A 14,818-nucleotide genomic window follows, 5' to 3' on the forward strand; every position below is an offset into this window, starting at 1 on the left:
TTTAGTGAACGCGCATTTGCGGTCGCAGGCCCTATGGCATGGAATGCTCTCCCAGCAGAGGTGCGAGGCTGTGAAAGTGAAGTGATGTTTCGGAAAAAACTTAAAACCCACTTGTTCTCTAAATCATTTGAATAAATCCGTAGCACGTGACAACAAAATAAATTATTTTAATTAAATTACAAATTTAAAAACTTCAATAAAATTAACTTAACAATATAATCACCATGTAAAGCGCCCTTGAGGTATTTTATTACGAAAATGGCGCTATATAAGTTATCCATAATAAATAAATAAATAAATGGGTCAAAACGTAAACCTACTCATTCATGAATAGTTTAGTCGCCTTCTGTTTGATGTGCGTATGCGGTTTCTGGACTATTCTTAATTCTATGATATAAGGGTTGAAATTTTATAATGAGATGCCTGAAAATATGAAGAATGAAAGAAAACGGACGTTTACCGTAATAATCTAAATTTATAGATTAGTATATAGTAATTTTAATGCATTTTTAATCTGTATTAGTCGGAGGGAGTCAGAAAAATTGTTGTCCGATGTAGAAGGACGTAAGCTGATTTCTTGCTTTACTAGTGATGACTTGGGATATAGAGATTTTGGTATTATTTATGTTTTCATTGTATATTTATTATTTACTTTTAAGACTGAAAAAGCACACATAATAATAAAATTGTAATGATTTTTTGTTATTATAAAATACATAATTTACTGCCTTACAACGGGGAAGCTATCCCTAGTTAGGCAGTTTAGATGAACCACCAGCAAAAAATTAAATATATATAGATACTTTTACTACTCAATCAATTGGTTGTGTAAATAATTCATTGTAAATTGCTGTAATAAATATGTAAAAAATAAATAAATAAGTAAAATATAAAAAAAACAATCGTAAATATTAATCGATAATAATAATCTTCCCAATTTACTAAAAACAATTAAAAATAACATATCAATAAATAAATTTTAAGTTAATCTAAAGAATTTTTTTAATTAAATTTTAATTAATATGAATGTATTATTGTTTTATATGTTTTCTTTATATATCCTAGGTTTTTCTTTTTCTTTCTCATGTACTCGTATTTAAAATTATATAAACTCTTATAAACAAACAACTAAAACAGTGCAAGTCACTCTCCAAGCACAAGAGTTAGTCTCCTTTTTTGGTGAGTTACAGTGATAACATTTACTAGATGTGTAAAAGTAGTTATGTTTAGAATTTTACAAAAACACGTACTTTTTATGAAATTTATTAATTACAAATATATACAAATAATGTGATATTAACTAAAGGATATATTTTTTTTGTATTTATTTTTATTTAAGAAGGTAAACATGAACAGAAAATATAAAAGGAACAATAATGAAACCCACTAAACCGCGAAACCGGCTGGTCAGCAGGTTTCTTATTTATATTAGATGATTGTTATCATAAAATAATAATCAATATAAAGCTTTGTTACATATTAGCCATTTAATTATTTTTTCCTTAAAAGTTTTGTCAACATTTTCTTTTAAGATCTGCGTAGGAAGCTTATTAAAAAAATTAGTAATTGTATAATGAAGTGTTCTTTGGCCATACTTGTTGACAAACCTCGGTACTAACCAGCTTTCGCGTTGTTCTAGCCTAAAAATAATAAATAAGAATATAATTAATAATAAAATAATGAAAACTAATAAATAAAATGAAAAACAACAACTAAAAATGTTACTCTTGTAACGTCTCCATCGCAATTTTAATGTTTTTTGAAACAATACATTGTTTCGTTGAAAAGATCTATCGCGCTAAAGTTTTTATCGTGTGACGAGCATGCTCGATGAATGTATTCTTAATCTGTCAATGAAGCAGAATAAATGACAGCTTTCTCAACCTAGAAGCTAGAAGCCAGTGACTGGACCTGAGCCTCGCAGATTTCTATCAATGATAACGCCAATCATTAAAAAAACCAAAAAGAAATATCCCGCTTTACGGTACCGTAAAACGCTGCAACTTTTCCTACCGGCCACAACTTTTCCTGTTTCGTTACGATTACGATATTTCGCATTTGATTGGCTTTTTCTCACTTTTTACCATTTGGTAGTAATTTTTCATTGTCCTGGCAACACCTTTTTTATTTTTCATAACGCCAACTCCATTGTTGCGCTCTCAGTTGAGCGATGAATGTCGGCAGGAGGAGTCGTGAAATTTTGGTCTCCTAAAACTTTTAAAGTTCAAGAAAAACCAAAAGTGTTTTTGAAAAGTAAAACCGTCCCGGGGTAAGAAAATACTGTATATTTTTCGTATTGTTTGATACTTTTATCAAAAGTACACGATTTCATCAAAAAAACTTGCTAGGCAATGTTGTGCAGTGTTTTGAAAACACGATTTGTACTTTTTGCCTGGTTCTAGGGTTATCACTAGTAGTCAACGTGCTTTATCTTAAATTTGATTTTTTCATTTAATTTAATTTTTTTATTAAACGAAATTTGAATTTATTTGACTTTATATAATTTACCCGGATAAAGTTTTTTTCGTTTATTTCTAGTAATACAAATAAACTTTTAATTATGATTTAAATATGACACACTACTTATATAAGTGTTCGAAACATAACTTAATTCAAAGTTTATCTCTATCGATGATCGTTATAATAAGTTTACAAAATATCTCAAATCTATTGATAAAACGATATTTCGAGGACAAATTGAATACTAAAAATTATGGAAATCTTAATTCTATTGCAGTTATGTGAAAAATGGCAAACAATCAACAGCGAAGAAGGCGTAGAGTAGGAGCTCGTAGTTATTCTGATTACTCGAAGGAAATGCTGGAAGTTGCTGTAGATCTCGTTCGAAGAAAAATTATTTCATCATACGAAGCAGAAAAGCAGTTTGGGATCCCACGTCGGACAATTAGCAACAAAGTCAAAAGCGTACATAATAAACCATTTGGTCGACCTACAGAGTTTTCAACTGAGGAAGAAGCTCACATAGCGGACGTGGTGAATATTTCAGCAGAATTTGGTTGTCCTCTTTCTCTTTTAGATTTGCGTATTGTAGTTTACAACTACCTTTTAAAAAGTGGAAAATCTGCTCTTTTTAAAGGAAAAATGCCTGGTGAACGCTGGGCCCGTTTTTTCTTAAAACGACACAATTTTTCACAAAGGGCAACACAAAATATAAAACGAAGCCGTGCTGCAAAAACAGTAGAGGAAATGGACGAATACTACAGAAATTTGAAAATTTCTCTTAAAGATGTTCCCACCAGTAATATTCTCAATTTTGATGAGACAAATTTAAGTGACGACCCCGGATCTAAAAAATGTATTTTCAAAAGAGGCACAAAACACCCAGAAAGGGTAATTAATGCAAGCAAAAGCTCAGTATCAATCATGTTCAGCGGAACTGCTGACGGAATTTGCCTACCACCTTATGTGGTTTACAAAGCAGATCATTTGTGGTCCAAGTGGTGTGAAAATGGTCCAAAAGATGCTAGGTATAATCGCACCAAATCTGGATGGTTCGATATGATTTGTTTTGATGATTGGTTCAAGACTATAGTTATGCCATGGGCAGACTCTCGTGACGGCGTAAAACTTATTATCGGCGATAACTTGGCATCTCACCTAAGTGTCGAGACAATTCAAATATGTCAAAGTCAAAACATTAGATTTACTTTTCTTCCAAAAAATGCTACACACCTTACTCAACCACTAGACGTGGCATTTTTTGGACCAATGAAACGACATTGGTGTGAAATTTTAACAAATTATAAAGCTGCACACATCACTACAAGCACAATCAACAAATGTCATTTCCCGCAGCTACTGCAGGAGCTAATGTCAAAAATAAACATTACAAAAGAGATCAACATATGTAAAGGATTTGAAGGATCCGGAATATTTCCTTTCAATCCCTTAAGAGTGACATTAAAAATGCCAACACTACAAGAAGAAAATTTTCGTCAATTTGATGCTAGCCTTTTGGAGTTTTTACAGCAAAATAGACAATCACAACCAATAAAAACAGGCAAAAACAGCAAGCTTCCAGTCATACCTGGTAAATCTATTTCAACTGAACAAGCAGAAGAGCTAGCTAAAGCTAAAAAAATAAAGAAGGTTACGAAAATAAATACACAAAAAGAGAAAAAAGACTCAATCTTTTGTTATAACATGCTAATTTTATACTTAACGGTATTTTCAGCAAAATAAGACTATTATTAGCTTGTTTGGTTTTAAGCATATCTAGTTTTTTTAAATATATTCTTAGTGGTTTCTAAAAGTAAAAAGTAACGATGTTGGTTAAACAGTTAGCTATTTTTGTTTTTCGTTTTATTTTTTACGTATGTTTGTTTAGTGTCATAGCTTTTAATATTGTTCCTACTTTGTGTTGCTGAAATTTTAATTACCTGCCTAAAAAGTAACTTTAGGTTTGAGAGAGAAGACTACCTATTATTATAGATATAATAGACTGATATTAATACCTACTGTTACCAACTTTATTTAGATTTACTTCTGATTATTTGTTTAACTTAGGAAAAAATAGAAATAAAAGTGGAAAAAAAAAATCTTTTTTTGGCACAACCCTACACTTACCGACATGTTTGTATGGGAAGTTTGTGGTACCTGCTACAACTCTCCCCATTAGCTGTGAATAAAAATCTATTTCCTTAATGGCAATCATTTGACTGCCGGGGTCAAGCACAGCGACTCTTGCATATGGAAAAAAAATACTATAAAGAGAAACATTATATTTACTGAGGTATTCTTCGAGGCAAAGTTGCGCCTTTTGCACACAACTTTGCCTACGACTTTGAATGCATGTAATTAGGAAAACTTGCAAGATTTAAAAGGATTTGGAACTTATACGGCTAGGCATTAGGTCCGTCTTCCATCTAAAACGCATTAACAGCCATAATAATAAATAGGTTCAGAGATATCTACAAAAAAAGTCAAAATTGCGGCAAAGTTGCAGCGTTTTACGGTACGAAAATATTTTAGGTAAAGATAGGCAGATACTAAAATGTAATAAAATTATTTTGCACAAAATAACCTTACTTTAATGTGTATCGTTTATTTAATAAGGAATTTTTATTATTTATTAATATCTGATTCGAAATATTCACTATAAAGTATCTTTCTCTCGAATCTATAAAAAATTAGCCAAGATCTTTATCGGTTTCGTTTGGTTATGGCCAAGCTGTAAAAAATAATTAACAATATTCTCTACCGCGGCACATACTATGTTTGATGCCTGATTAATCGACTGATAAGTCTCTTCATGGCGGGAATTTTTTTTCTGATAAACAAGTATTCAAGATCTATTCGTACGATGTTTCTGTAAATAGTTTTTGTTTTAAAGCGCTGTCGATAAAAATTCTTTATTGAACTGTATTGGATTTTGGTACTGGAATGACAGATTGAAACCTACATTTAAACGAACGTAATGGAAGATGCATATTAGATACTATTCCTTTTAAGATGTTCGATGAATCACAAAGTAAATATTATATTTAAGATGAGCCTGTTTGAAATAAGGTTTCTCGACTCTCGACATTTCACACGCTCGAAGTAAAGTAAAATATTTGCGAAAGTTCCAGACTCACCGACGTTTACCTGGCGGCGCTGGCGGACGAATTCCTTCAGTACCGCTCTCTGCCGCCAGTCGCGCAGCCGGCGCTAGCTACCGCCTTTAGTACGCCGAGTCGCCGCGAGGTGAGAGGAGCGTCAACCCGAGCGCAATCTATGAAAGAATGCCAATACAAAGGAAGGCTGTGTATTGTAAAAATCTGTGATGTATTGATTTATTTCGGATTTTCATTTTCGAAAACGGCCATTTTCCGCCGCCGGCGAATGTGCGCGACCGAGTCCTGTGTGTTTTCGAGTCGATAAACATCCCGTGTCCGGCCACGTCCGATGGAATTCCGCGATTTATCAGTGAATAGAATCTCTTTTCGGTCTACACGACCAGTATAAAACATGGTGGATGTCCACGAATTTCGCCCAACGAAAACGTCACTGCCCTCGGAATGTGCGTGCGGGAACTCTAAAAAGTGATTTGTGCGATTGAAGATGCCCAAAAACACGCCTAGTTATCAATTTTACGTTCCTTTTCGGTCGCAGTGACCGCGTAATTCGGAAATAAGACGTCGAAATTCGGGATACATAATCGGTATTTTGTTGTCATCCGCGCGCGGATATCAACATCGGGTCGGCGGAGTATCAGATTCGGACTCGAAAACCCGATTCGTCGTCGAAGCTGCGGTGTTTTGCGCGATAATTCGCTTCGGTCGGTCCCGAAATGACGAGATTACGCTAAATAAGGGGCATCGGGATAATGACCGCTGGGAAAACGTCAAAGAATTCGGCGAGCGCTGCGAGATTTTTGTGAAGTTCCGTCGACCGATCCGATCAACATGGTTCAGACGGCGAGATGGGGGGCGAACGGGGCCCGGTGGTTCTTCGTCCTGTTCACGTTCTACATAGACGCGGTCGCGGGGAACAACGCCAAGTCCTTCTACATCCACTGGAACACCACCAACAGCATCTTCCGGATAGACAACACGGATCACGTGTTCGACCTGAACAAGGGCAACGCGCAGTTCGAGTACGACCAGGTGCACCTCATCTGCCCGGTGTACGCGCCGGACTTCTTCGACGAGAACGCGGAGAAGTACATAATCTACAACGTGTCGAAGGAGGAGTACGACACCTGCAGAATCACGAACCCCAACCCGCGCATAATCGCCATCTGCGACAAGCCGCAGAAGCTGATGTACTTCTCCATCACGTTCCGGCCGTTCACGCCGCAGCCGGGCGGGCTGGAGTTCTTCCCGGGGATGGACTACTACTTCATCAGCACGTCCAGCAAGGAGGACCTGCACCGGCGCATCGGCGGGCGCTGCCTCACCAACAACATGAAGCTGGTGTTCCGCGTGTGCTGCAAGGCGGAGGAGTACACCCCGGGCCCGTCGCCGCCGCCGCCGCCCACCGCGCCGCCGCCGCCGCCGCCCACGGCGCCGCGCGCCACGCCGCCGCCGAAGATCGCCACCCCCAAGAAGTCGCGCAAGAACGACAAGAGCCCCAACGAGGTCGTCAAGAGCGAGCTGTCCACCTCGCGGAGCAACCGGAACACGTTCCTCCCGCTCGTGTTCCCCCTGCTCGCCGCGATATTCCTACCCCGGTTTCTGTTCGCGGACGCGGGACGGTGAATGTGGTACCGTCGCAGCGGCAACACCGTGTAACCTACTGTTCCACTTTCAAAATTTTGGAGGGATACGTGAAAAAAATTTAAGACTCCCCGTTTGAAAAAAGTGCTGTGAAATGATATCTCGTCGCAAAATGTGACATATTTCTCCGTAATATGTTCTCGAAGCGCGAGTTTTGTGTCATCGAACATTTATAATATTGTAAATTAAAGTTTCTGTGCCATCCGTGTGTCTCATGAACAAAATGAGGACTTGTTCGCCACCCGAACAGTCTCTCATTACGAATCTCAACGTATTTATAAACATCTGTGATTACTAACATACTGTCTATGGAAAGCCGACTTTCCTCGGAGAGGTTGAGAAGTTTCTTTTGATATTCAGAGGGAATTGTGTACAGCATTTCACGCGAAAAAAGCACTTTCTTTGGGAGAAATGGACAAAGACCAATGGCTTGAAACTAATTTGTACAATTCCTGTAGTATGGCGGCACTATGTGTTAACAAACTATTTAATAAATGAAATTAGCCATTTTAAGTTTTAAAAGAAGACAATGTGATTCAGTATTTTCTTGTTTTCTAAGGATTATTAAAAAAGTATTATTTTTATCGATATCTAGTGTAATTTACATATATTTTAGTTAAAACAAAATGGTACTAATATGTTTTTAAAGAATAGACGAACAATCGTAAACGTGTTGAGTTTTTATAAAACAAACCACGCTAACCGTGTCTGTGTTTAATATTTTTTAAATTGACAATAAGATGTGTATAAATTTGATAAAATAATAATCCTTGCCGTATTTAAATGTGATGGTTAAGTGTAACTCGGCAACGTATGTACAGTTTTTTAAAATATTATATATTTGGTATCTACGCTGGCGATATTGGAATTATTTGCAAGAAATTTCGGAATCTATAGAGCAGCTGTTCACCGCAACCCATTAGGTACGCATCTTGAATAAACCCATTTTATTTGTAGATTGTGCCTTTATGTATCTGTGAAATGAGGCGGTCAGCGCAGAAGCGACGTAATCCGCAAACATGTGGAACTGAGATCGTCGCATTCGCCGTGCCTTTCCCAAGAAAAACTTCCTTTCAGGCGGGGTAGTAATTGCCCAACCCAGTTGTCCATCTCATTTCAGTCAACTATTTCAAAAACCATTTGGAAGGAAGAACTAAAGGCGCGCCAGCAAAGGCTACCCGTCTATAACAAAAAATAATGTGCATAGCTCTGTGTACAAACTGTAGCTCTATCACAAATAACTATCGACGTGCTAATGAGTGACGTGAAAACAATTTCTCACCATGGTTGTTTATCATATTCGCGATCACAATGGAACATCCGTGAACACCTAATATTAAATGTCAAAATATTTACGTTTCGCGACGTACAACCCTGCGCACAATCACATATTTGAATTTCACCAGTGTAAATATGGAAAATATTCCAAAACTGCTATTTTTATTTATTTATTTAATATTTATCATGCTATTAATTGCATTTAGCTGGCAGTTGGCAAGCCAAATGTCAAGAAAAGCAGTCCCCTTGGTAATTGTAATTTAATTTAAATTTTTTTGTATTCTTTTTTACGGTAAACGCCGATTTTTCGTCAATAAGCTGTATTTATTTACGAGGAAAACAAAAAACAAAACGACACGAGCGTTGACTTAGATATTACACACGCGTTGACTTATGACTGCGATAACTTACGCATGTTCATTATTGTTCATTGTGATCGCTCAAATGCTTAGCATGTAAATTTTGGTAATGTATCCAAAATAAAACAAGTTTATTGGATTATTTTTTTTTTTTTTTTTGAAAAAAGAAATATTTGCGTTCTTATGATTTACCCAAATATTTAATTTTGAGGGCCATTTTCAACGAGTTGTAAATAACTCACTATTAGAAAATGGAATCAAGTTGGGGTAAAGTGGGATTCGAACCACAGACCTTTGGTCCGTGAGTCCGAGACACTAGCCACAGGACCACAACCCAAATTATAATTCTACTTTATTTTTTATAAAATATACAAAGGGTATATTGTGACGCGTTTCGTCTTGTTTAGACATTTTCAAACAAACTCCTAACAAGACGAAACGCGTCACAATATACCCTTTGTATATTTTATAAAAAATAAAGTAGAATTATAATCCAATAAACTTGTTTTATTTTGGATACATTACCAAATTAAGTATGGAATTCTACCAATTGTCTGCATACACAATAAATATGCTTAGCATGTTTTTAAGCCTGTCGATAGTTATTTGTAATTGAGCTACTGGTAATAATAAGAGCAGCGCCATGTATTAATGGATAGGAATAATTTTATAAAACGCATTATGGACCCTTCTTGCTAATTTATATATGTTTGTGGGTTACGTCACCTTTTCGCTGATCGTGTCAAATATGGTATGGTGGTGGGAATATTGCATGTATTTATTTTCCAGGAGGTCCCAAATATGCAAATAGATACACTTTCTGGGGTCCTCCCTTTACAAAGTTATATTATGCGTATCCAACCTATGGACACCAAAGTGATAAGTATTGAAGTAATGCCGTATTTTTTGGACCATAAGACGCCCTTTTTTGCTCTGAAAATTCAACCCGTCTAAAACACATTTTTTTCTAAAATTAATTGATGAATATTGTCTGCAAAATGCGGTAATTTATTCATGCAAACAATCTGTCCTTGTGTTTTACTTTCCTCTTAAAATGTTTACTATACAAGCAAAATCCTGTTTAAAATTATTAAATTTTTGTGCTCAAGTACTAGCTCACGTAAATAAATAAATCACACCACTTTAGCGCTCTATGGTTGGACACGCAGTGAATAAATAAATATTATACATAAGCTTGTACCCAATAGTACTTTTAGACTATTCGTCACGCTTTTTCTAAGTTCATCATAAATTCTTTTTTTTTACTGTACATCGATCGTCTGGTTTATTAAGTAAGGGAAAGGAACAGAGACATTAAAGTAAAGTACTTTTAGATGTAAAAATTCTCTCTTTAACATACAATTTTGGGCGCTATCTTAGCATACACTTGAAATGCTAAACTTAAGAATGTATTAGGTGAAGCGGTTGATGTAATATTGGCACTGCAGATAGAATAAACACCTTGCTAGAATGAACCTTTCTAAAACTCCTAGATGTAAAAATCTAGGAGTGCTAATAGACGAACATCCATGCTGGCGAGCTCATACTAATGAATTAAGCCGCAAAATATTTTTAGTCTACATTCACTTAGAAGGTTGCAAAAATTCTCACCCATTAGTACTAAATGCGCTCTTGTACAAGCATTACTACTACCCATTCGAGATTACGCTGATGTTTCCATGACTGATTTAAGCTGTGAGCAACTCGATAAACTTTAACGACTTCAGAATACACGCATAAGGTACATTTTTGGTCTTAGGAAATATGAATCACATTTCTGATTATCGTAGGCAACTGAAATGGCTCCAAATTAGACAGCGGAGAGACTATCACTCCCTCTCACTTCTGTTCAATGTACTTCATAGTTCTAACGCTCCTATATACCTGTGTGAAAAATTTCAATGCTTATCAGTTCATGGTTAAGCTCTTCGTTCTAATTCTCAAGGCACTATCTTAATACCCATCCACAATTCCTCTTTCTTCTCTAACTCATATAGTGTCCATGCGGCTCCACTGTGGAATCACCTCCCATCCACCATCTAAGGTGTTACTACATTATCTCTGTTTAAATCACGTCTGAAGAAACATCTCCTTTCTCTTACTTAATCTCTCCTCCTTTCCTCTTTTTTCCTTTTTCCAATTGAGTAATAGTTTTGATTTAAGGTAATTTATAAACAAATACGTTCATTTCTATTTTTGTATATCTTTAGCTTTTTAATATTTATTGTCTAGTGAATATGTTTTTTTAACTTGAATTATAAAAATAAAACTATTATTTTATTGGTTGGTTGGAAGAAATTTCCATTTAGCAATAAGCCCGCTAATGTACAAATAACATTATGTACAAAAAGTTTAATAAATAAAAAAATGTAGATTCTGCAGTGCAGATGATGAAAAACGTACACGTTCCATGTGAATGTGATGCTTTGTATCACTAAAGAAACTGCTTCCTAAGAAGACCACTGGTTAAACATGAACGAGGGTGTTAGAGCACTTGCCTCCTTACCTAACTGCCGGATACCATCTTAAAGCCTCTCATAATTTCACAGAAATTATTATTAAGAATAATATTCCAGTGGCCTAAAAGAAGCACTCGCATTCCTGGTCGAACAATAAGGAGAGATCTCAGCAAAATGTTCGTACGAGGTTTTTGCAGAGCATGAATTATGTTCTTTATTGCATTGGTTGTCTGAACTGAACTCTTGTCCGTCTGTGTTGTTTTTGTCGCATAGAAGGGAAATGGTAAATTACAAATCTAAATAGTAGACTAACTCAAGAGAACCACGCGCCGACCATGCTCTAGGACCCGTTTCGTCTGCTTTACGGTCTGTGAGATTGTTAGGACGATTAAGGTCTTTGCATAGGATTGTTTCTACTGTTGGTTTTAGGAAAATGGTTTTTTCGAGGAATTCAGTACTATGAAGAAAAGTAATTTCGCCTGAGTTCGATAGGGATCTTGTTAGGATCTGTGTTAGGATTTTGCCGGTAGTGTCTTGATGATTTGATGTTCCACTGTGATTTGTTATAGATAAGTATTGTTTTTCTTCTGTTGATTGAGTGCATGTTGTATAGGGCAAATTATTCTAATGTTTCCTATATGTATTTGGGTTTCGTGTCGTTTGATTGATTTGTTTGTATTACTACGTTCTTCTTCTTTTCCGATGCGGGATCTGGAGCGTACGGCCGCGGTCTCAATTTAGAACTAACACTGTATTCCTCCACTGTAATACTGGAAAATTAGAAAAGGGTGATTGTGCTGACCATGTGTATTTGATTGATCACAAACTGACAAAACTGCAGTGAGGGGTACAATGAAAGTTTTTAAAGTTTATTTGTTTTGTTATTTTCGCGGTTTGATTGTAAAGAAATATTAAATCTTCGCTTAATTAGTTTAAAAAATAAAAAAAAATTGATATTGATATGCGAAACTGAAGAAAGACTCAAGTCTTTATGAACAGTTTCGGGAAAGGGGTGGATGCTTTCATTGTATGTCCTTTATTTATTTAATAAACGCCCAGAAGGCTCTAACAATATACGGTTAAAAGTACATAAAGCATTATAGAAAACAACTCAAAACGAAATCTTAACTATTACACCAAACATGTAATTAATTCCAAAAAAAGAAAAAGGAAATAAAATGAAAATGAGTAGAGAAACACGTTAGAAAGAGGAGAATTGAGGGGATGGCCATTCGATGGCTAGGATAGCTGATTTAATTGCAGCAGGAGTGGTGTGGAGCGAGTCCAGCAGCTCGGCATAATTATTAGCTGTTCTGTGGATGCGTGCCAGGGAAGAATGGTTATCCTATTGTACTCGCACTCGAACATGTATCGGAGTCTGGTGGTCCTTGTGGGTACACGAAAGGGGGACATCAGGGACAGTAAGCTTGGGCAATCTATTCTGGTGCATATCACTTTGTGCATTAGAGTGAGGTCAGCAAGTATCCTTCTGGTGGAGAGCAATGGTAACCTCAACTCAATCAAAGTTTGGTAGCAAATTACATCTACAGGTTTATCCTTTTTGATCTGTATGTAGCGTAAAAACTTCCGCTGAACCTTTTCCGGGTTAAAAGAGTTGCAGTTATGCACAGGGCTCCAGATTCACGCGTCTGTGTCAACTAATTGGTCGTCCCAACTCAACACAGGCCTTTTAGTCCCACGGAGTTGGGACTTATGTCTCAAATAATGTGTAATAAACTGTCTGTAAGTAAATAAATAAATATTTAAAAGACCTGGACTTGGGGGGTGAACGGGGACCCTTCACAAAAGATTTTTACAGGTTGCTGTGACTTCAGGAGCTAATATAGCACTGACTCTCATCTACAAGAATAAGAAAAAGTCATATCGTGTTTTTTCTCATATTTTCTTTTTCCTTGTTGTTTGGCAATTCATGTTTCAAGTTAACATTACAGAAATATATCTAAATGTCCCATGAATAAAGCAAACTTGTCAATTACCCTTATCACTAAACATCATCGATAAAATATATAAAATGCATACACATATGACCCAATGCCGCCTATATAACACCTGTTCTCCTCTACGGATGCGAATCGTGGCACCCCACTCGGGCCCAAAACAGCAAAATACTGAGTTTTGAGAATAAGTGTCTCGGAGGAATCTAGAGTGTTCTGTGGTTTGACTTTGTAAGCAATGAAGTAATGAGAGAACAAATGCAGCAAACTCCAGTGACAACTGTCATCAAGCGGAGGCGATACGGATGGCTGGGCCATATACTGCGGATGCCTCCTGAGAGCCTTAATCGCGCTCGCCCATTTTACAAGGCGTCAGGTTCGTCGGTAGTTTAAGTCAGAACTACGGGACGCAAACCTGACTTGGGAGGACACACAGGAGCTTTTACGTTGCTCACCGCGTTTACTTCACCGCGTCTGGGCACAAACTGCTTATAGTATTAAAGGTCGTAAGTCTAGTACGGTGCTATAGATCACCTCACGCATTGGAAAGCCATTGTTTTGTTTGAATTTTTTTATACACGTTATACATAATGAAATCACAGAAATTCTTGACAATATTTTGTCAGTACACGTACTTAAAATAAGGTTGCTAGGGAATTATCTGCACACGTGCCAACACATCACGGATTACGGATATTGTCTTTCCTCTGCAACACATGATGTTCCACTATAAAGCAAGTCTATATCGCTTAAGCACCGACTTCACCAAACTTTGTATAGTTCATACAAATTTATAGTTAAAGCTCTTGCAAAACAAAATATATTAAGTGACGATTAGCTCATGTGTAATCTGACAAGATAAAGCCGTACGGTAGAGACAATATCGCTAGACCTTTTGGTGCTAGTATTGAATAAAACATACCCCATCTAGAATACGCTTCTCCTATTTGGTCTCCATTCTACAGGACTCATATTGACCATATCGAGTCTGTCCAACACCGTTTTCTAAGAAAAGTGGCATGGTTGCTTGGATTACAAAAGGATAATTATTCCTATTTTTAAGTAGAGCAATCTCTTTATCTGTCTTCATTGGAGAAACGTAGAACTGAGATGGACCGAATATGCATTTTCAAAATAATTAATGCCATAAGTGATGTCCCATCTCTGTTGCAATCAATTTCTTTCTATTCCCAACCGTGTCACCAGAAGGCAAAATCTGTTATTTAGCAAATGTCTTCAGAGCAAATTTTGTTTTTATCCCCTAATGTCCAGAATGTGTAGATTAATCTATTCGTCACACAACTTGGAATTCTTTAGATTAGATCTTCCCGCTTTTCATCTCTTCGCCACTAACACAGTGTGGGATGAAAAAGAATTGACATGGCTTAGCTAGAAGTCTTATATGTTGGTCGTGTTTTTGAATGTATTGTGCACCATTATTTATTTGCCCTTGTTTGTCTTTGCTACGTGGTTTTATGTTCAGTTTCTTGTTTGGGTGTACCATTTTTTTAAACTTTGGTTGCTCATTTTTAAATTTTTATAAAAAC

At 36.4% G+C, this 14,818-nt stretch overlaps 1 protein-coding gene and 1 long non-coding RNA gene across 2 annotated transcripts; both read left to right on the forward strand.

Annotated features, from left to right (window-relative positions):
• The first annotated feature begins 2,161 nt into the window (after positions 1 to 2,161).
• LOC148284224 (uncharacterized) lies at positions 2,162 to 4,106 on the forward strand. The gene is made up of 2 exons (XR_015825382.1): positions 2,162 to 2,269; positions 2,738 to 4,106. It is a non-coding gene; the product is annotated as an uncharacterized LOC148284224 (long non-coding RNA).
• A 1,582-nt stretch (positions 4,107 to 5,688) lies between these two features.
• On the forward strand, positions 5,689 to 7,256 carry Ephrin (ephrin). The gene has a single exon (XM_088242480.1). The coding sequence runs from the start codon at positions 6,408 to 6,410 to the stop codon at positions 7,200 to 7,202; it is 795 nt and encodes a 264-aa protein (XP_088098606.1). The 5' UTR covers positions 5,689 to 6,407; the 3' UTR covers positions 7,203 to 7,256.
• Positions 7,257 to 14,818: the final 7,562 nt, after the last annotated feature.

The sequence above is a fragment of the Micrasema longulum genome, unplaced genomic scaffold, assembly GCF_059751315.1.
Source record: "Micrasema longulum isolate JH-2025_06_02 unplaced genomic scaffold, ASM5975131v1 h1tg000140l, whole genome shotgun sequence".
NCBI lineage: Eukaryota > Metazoa > Arthropoda > Insecta > Trichoptera > Brachycentridae > Micrasema > Micrasema longulum.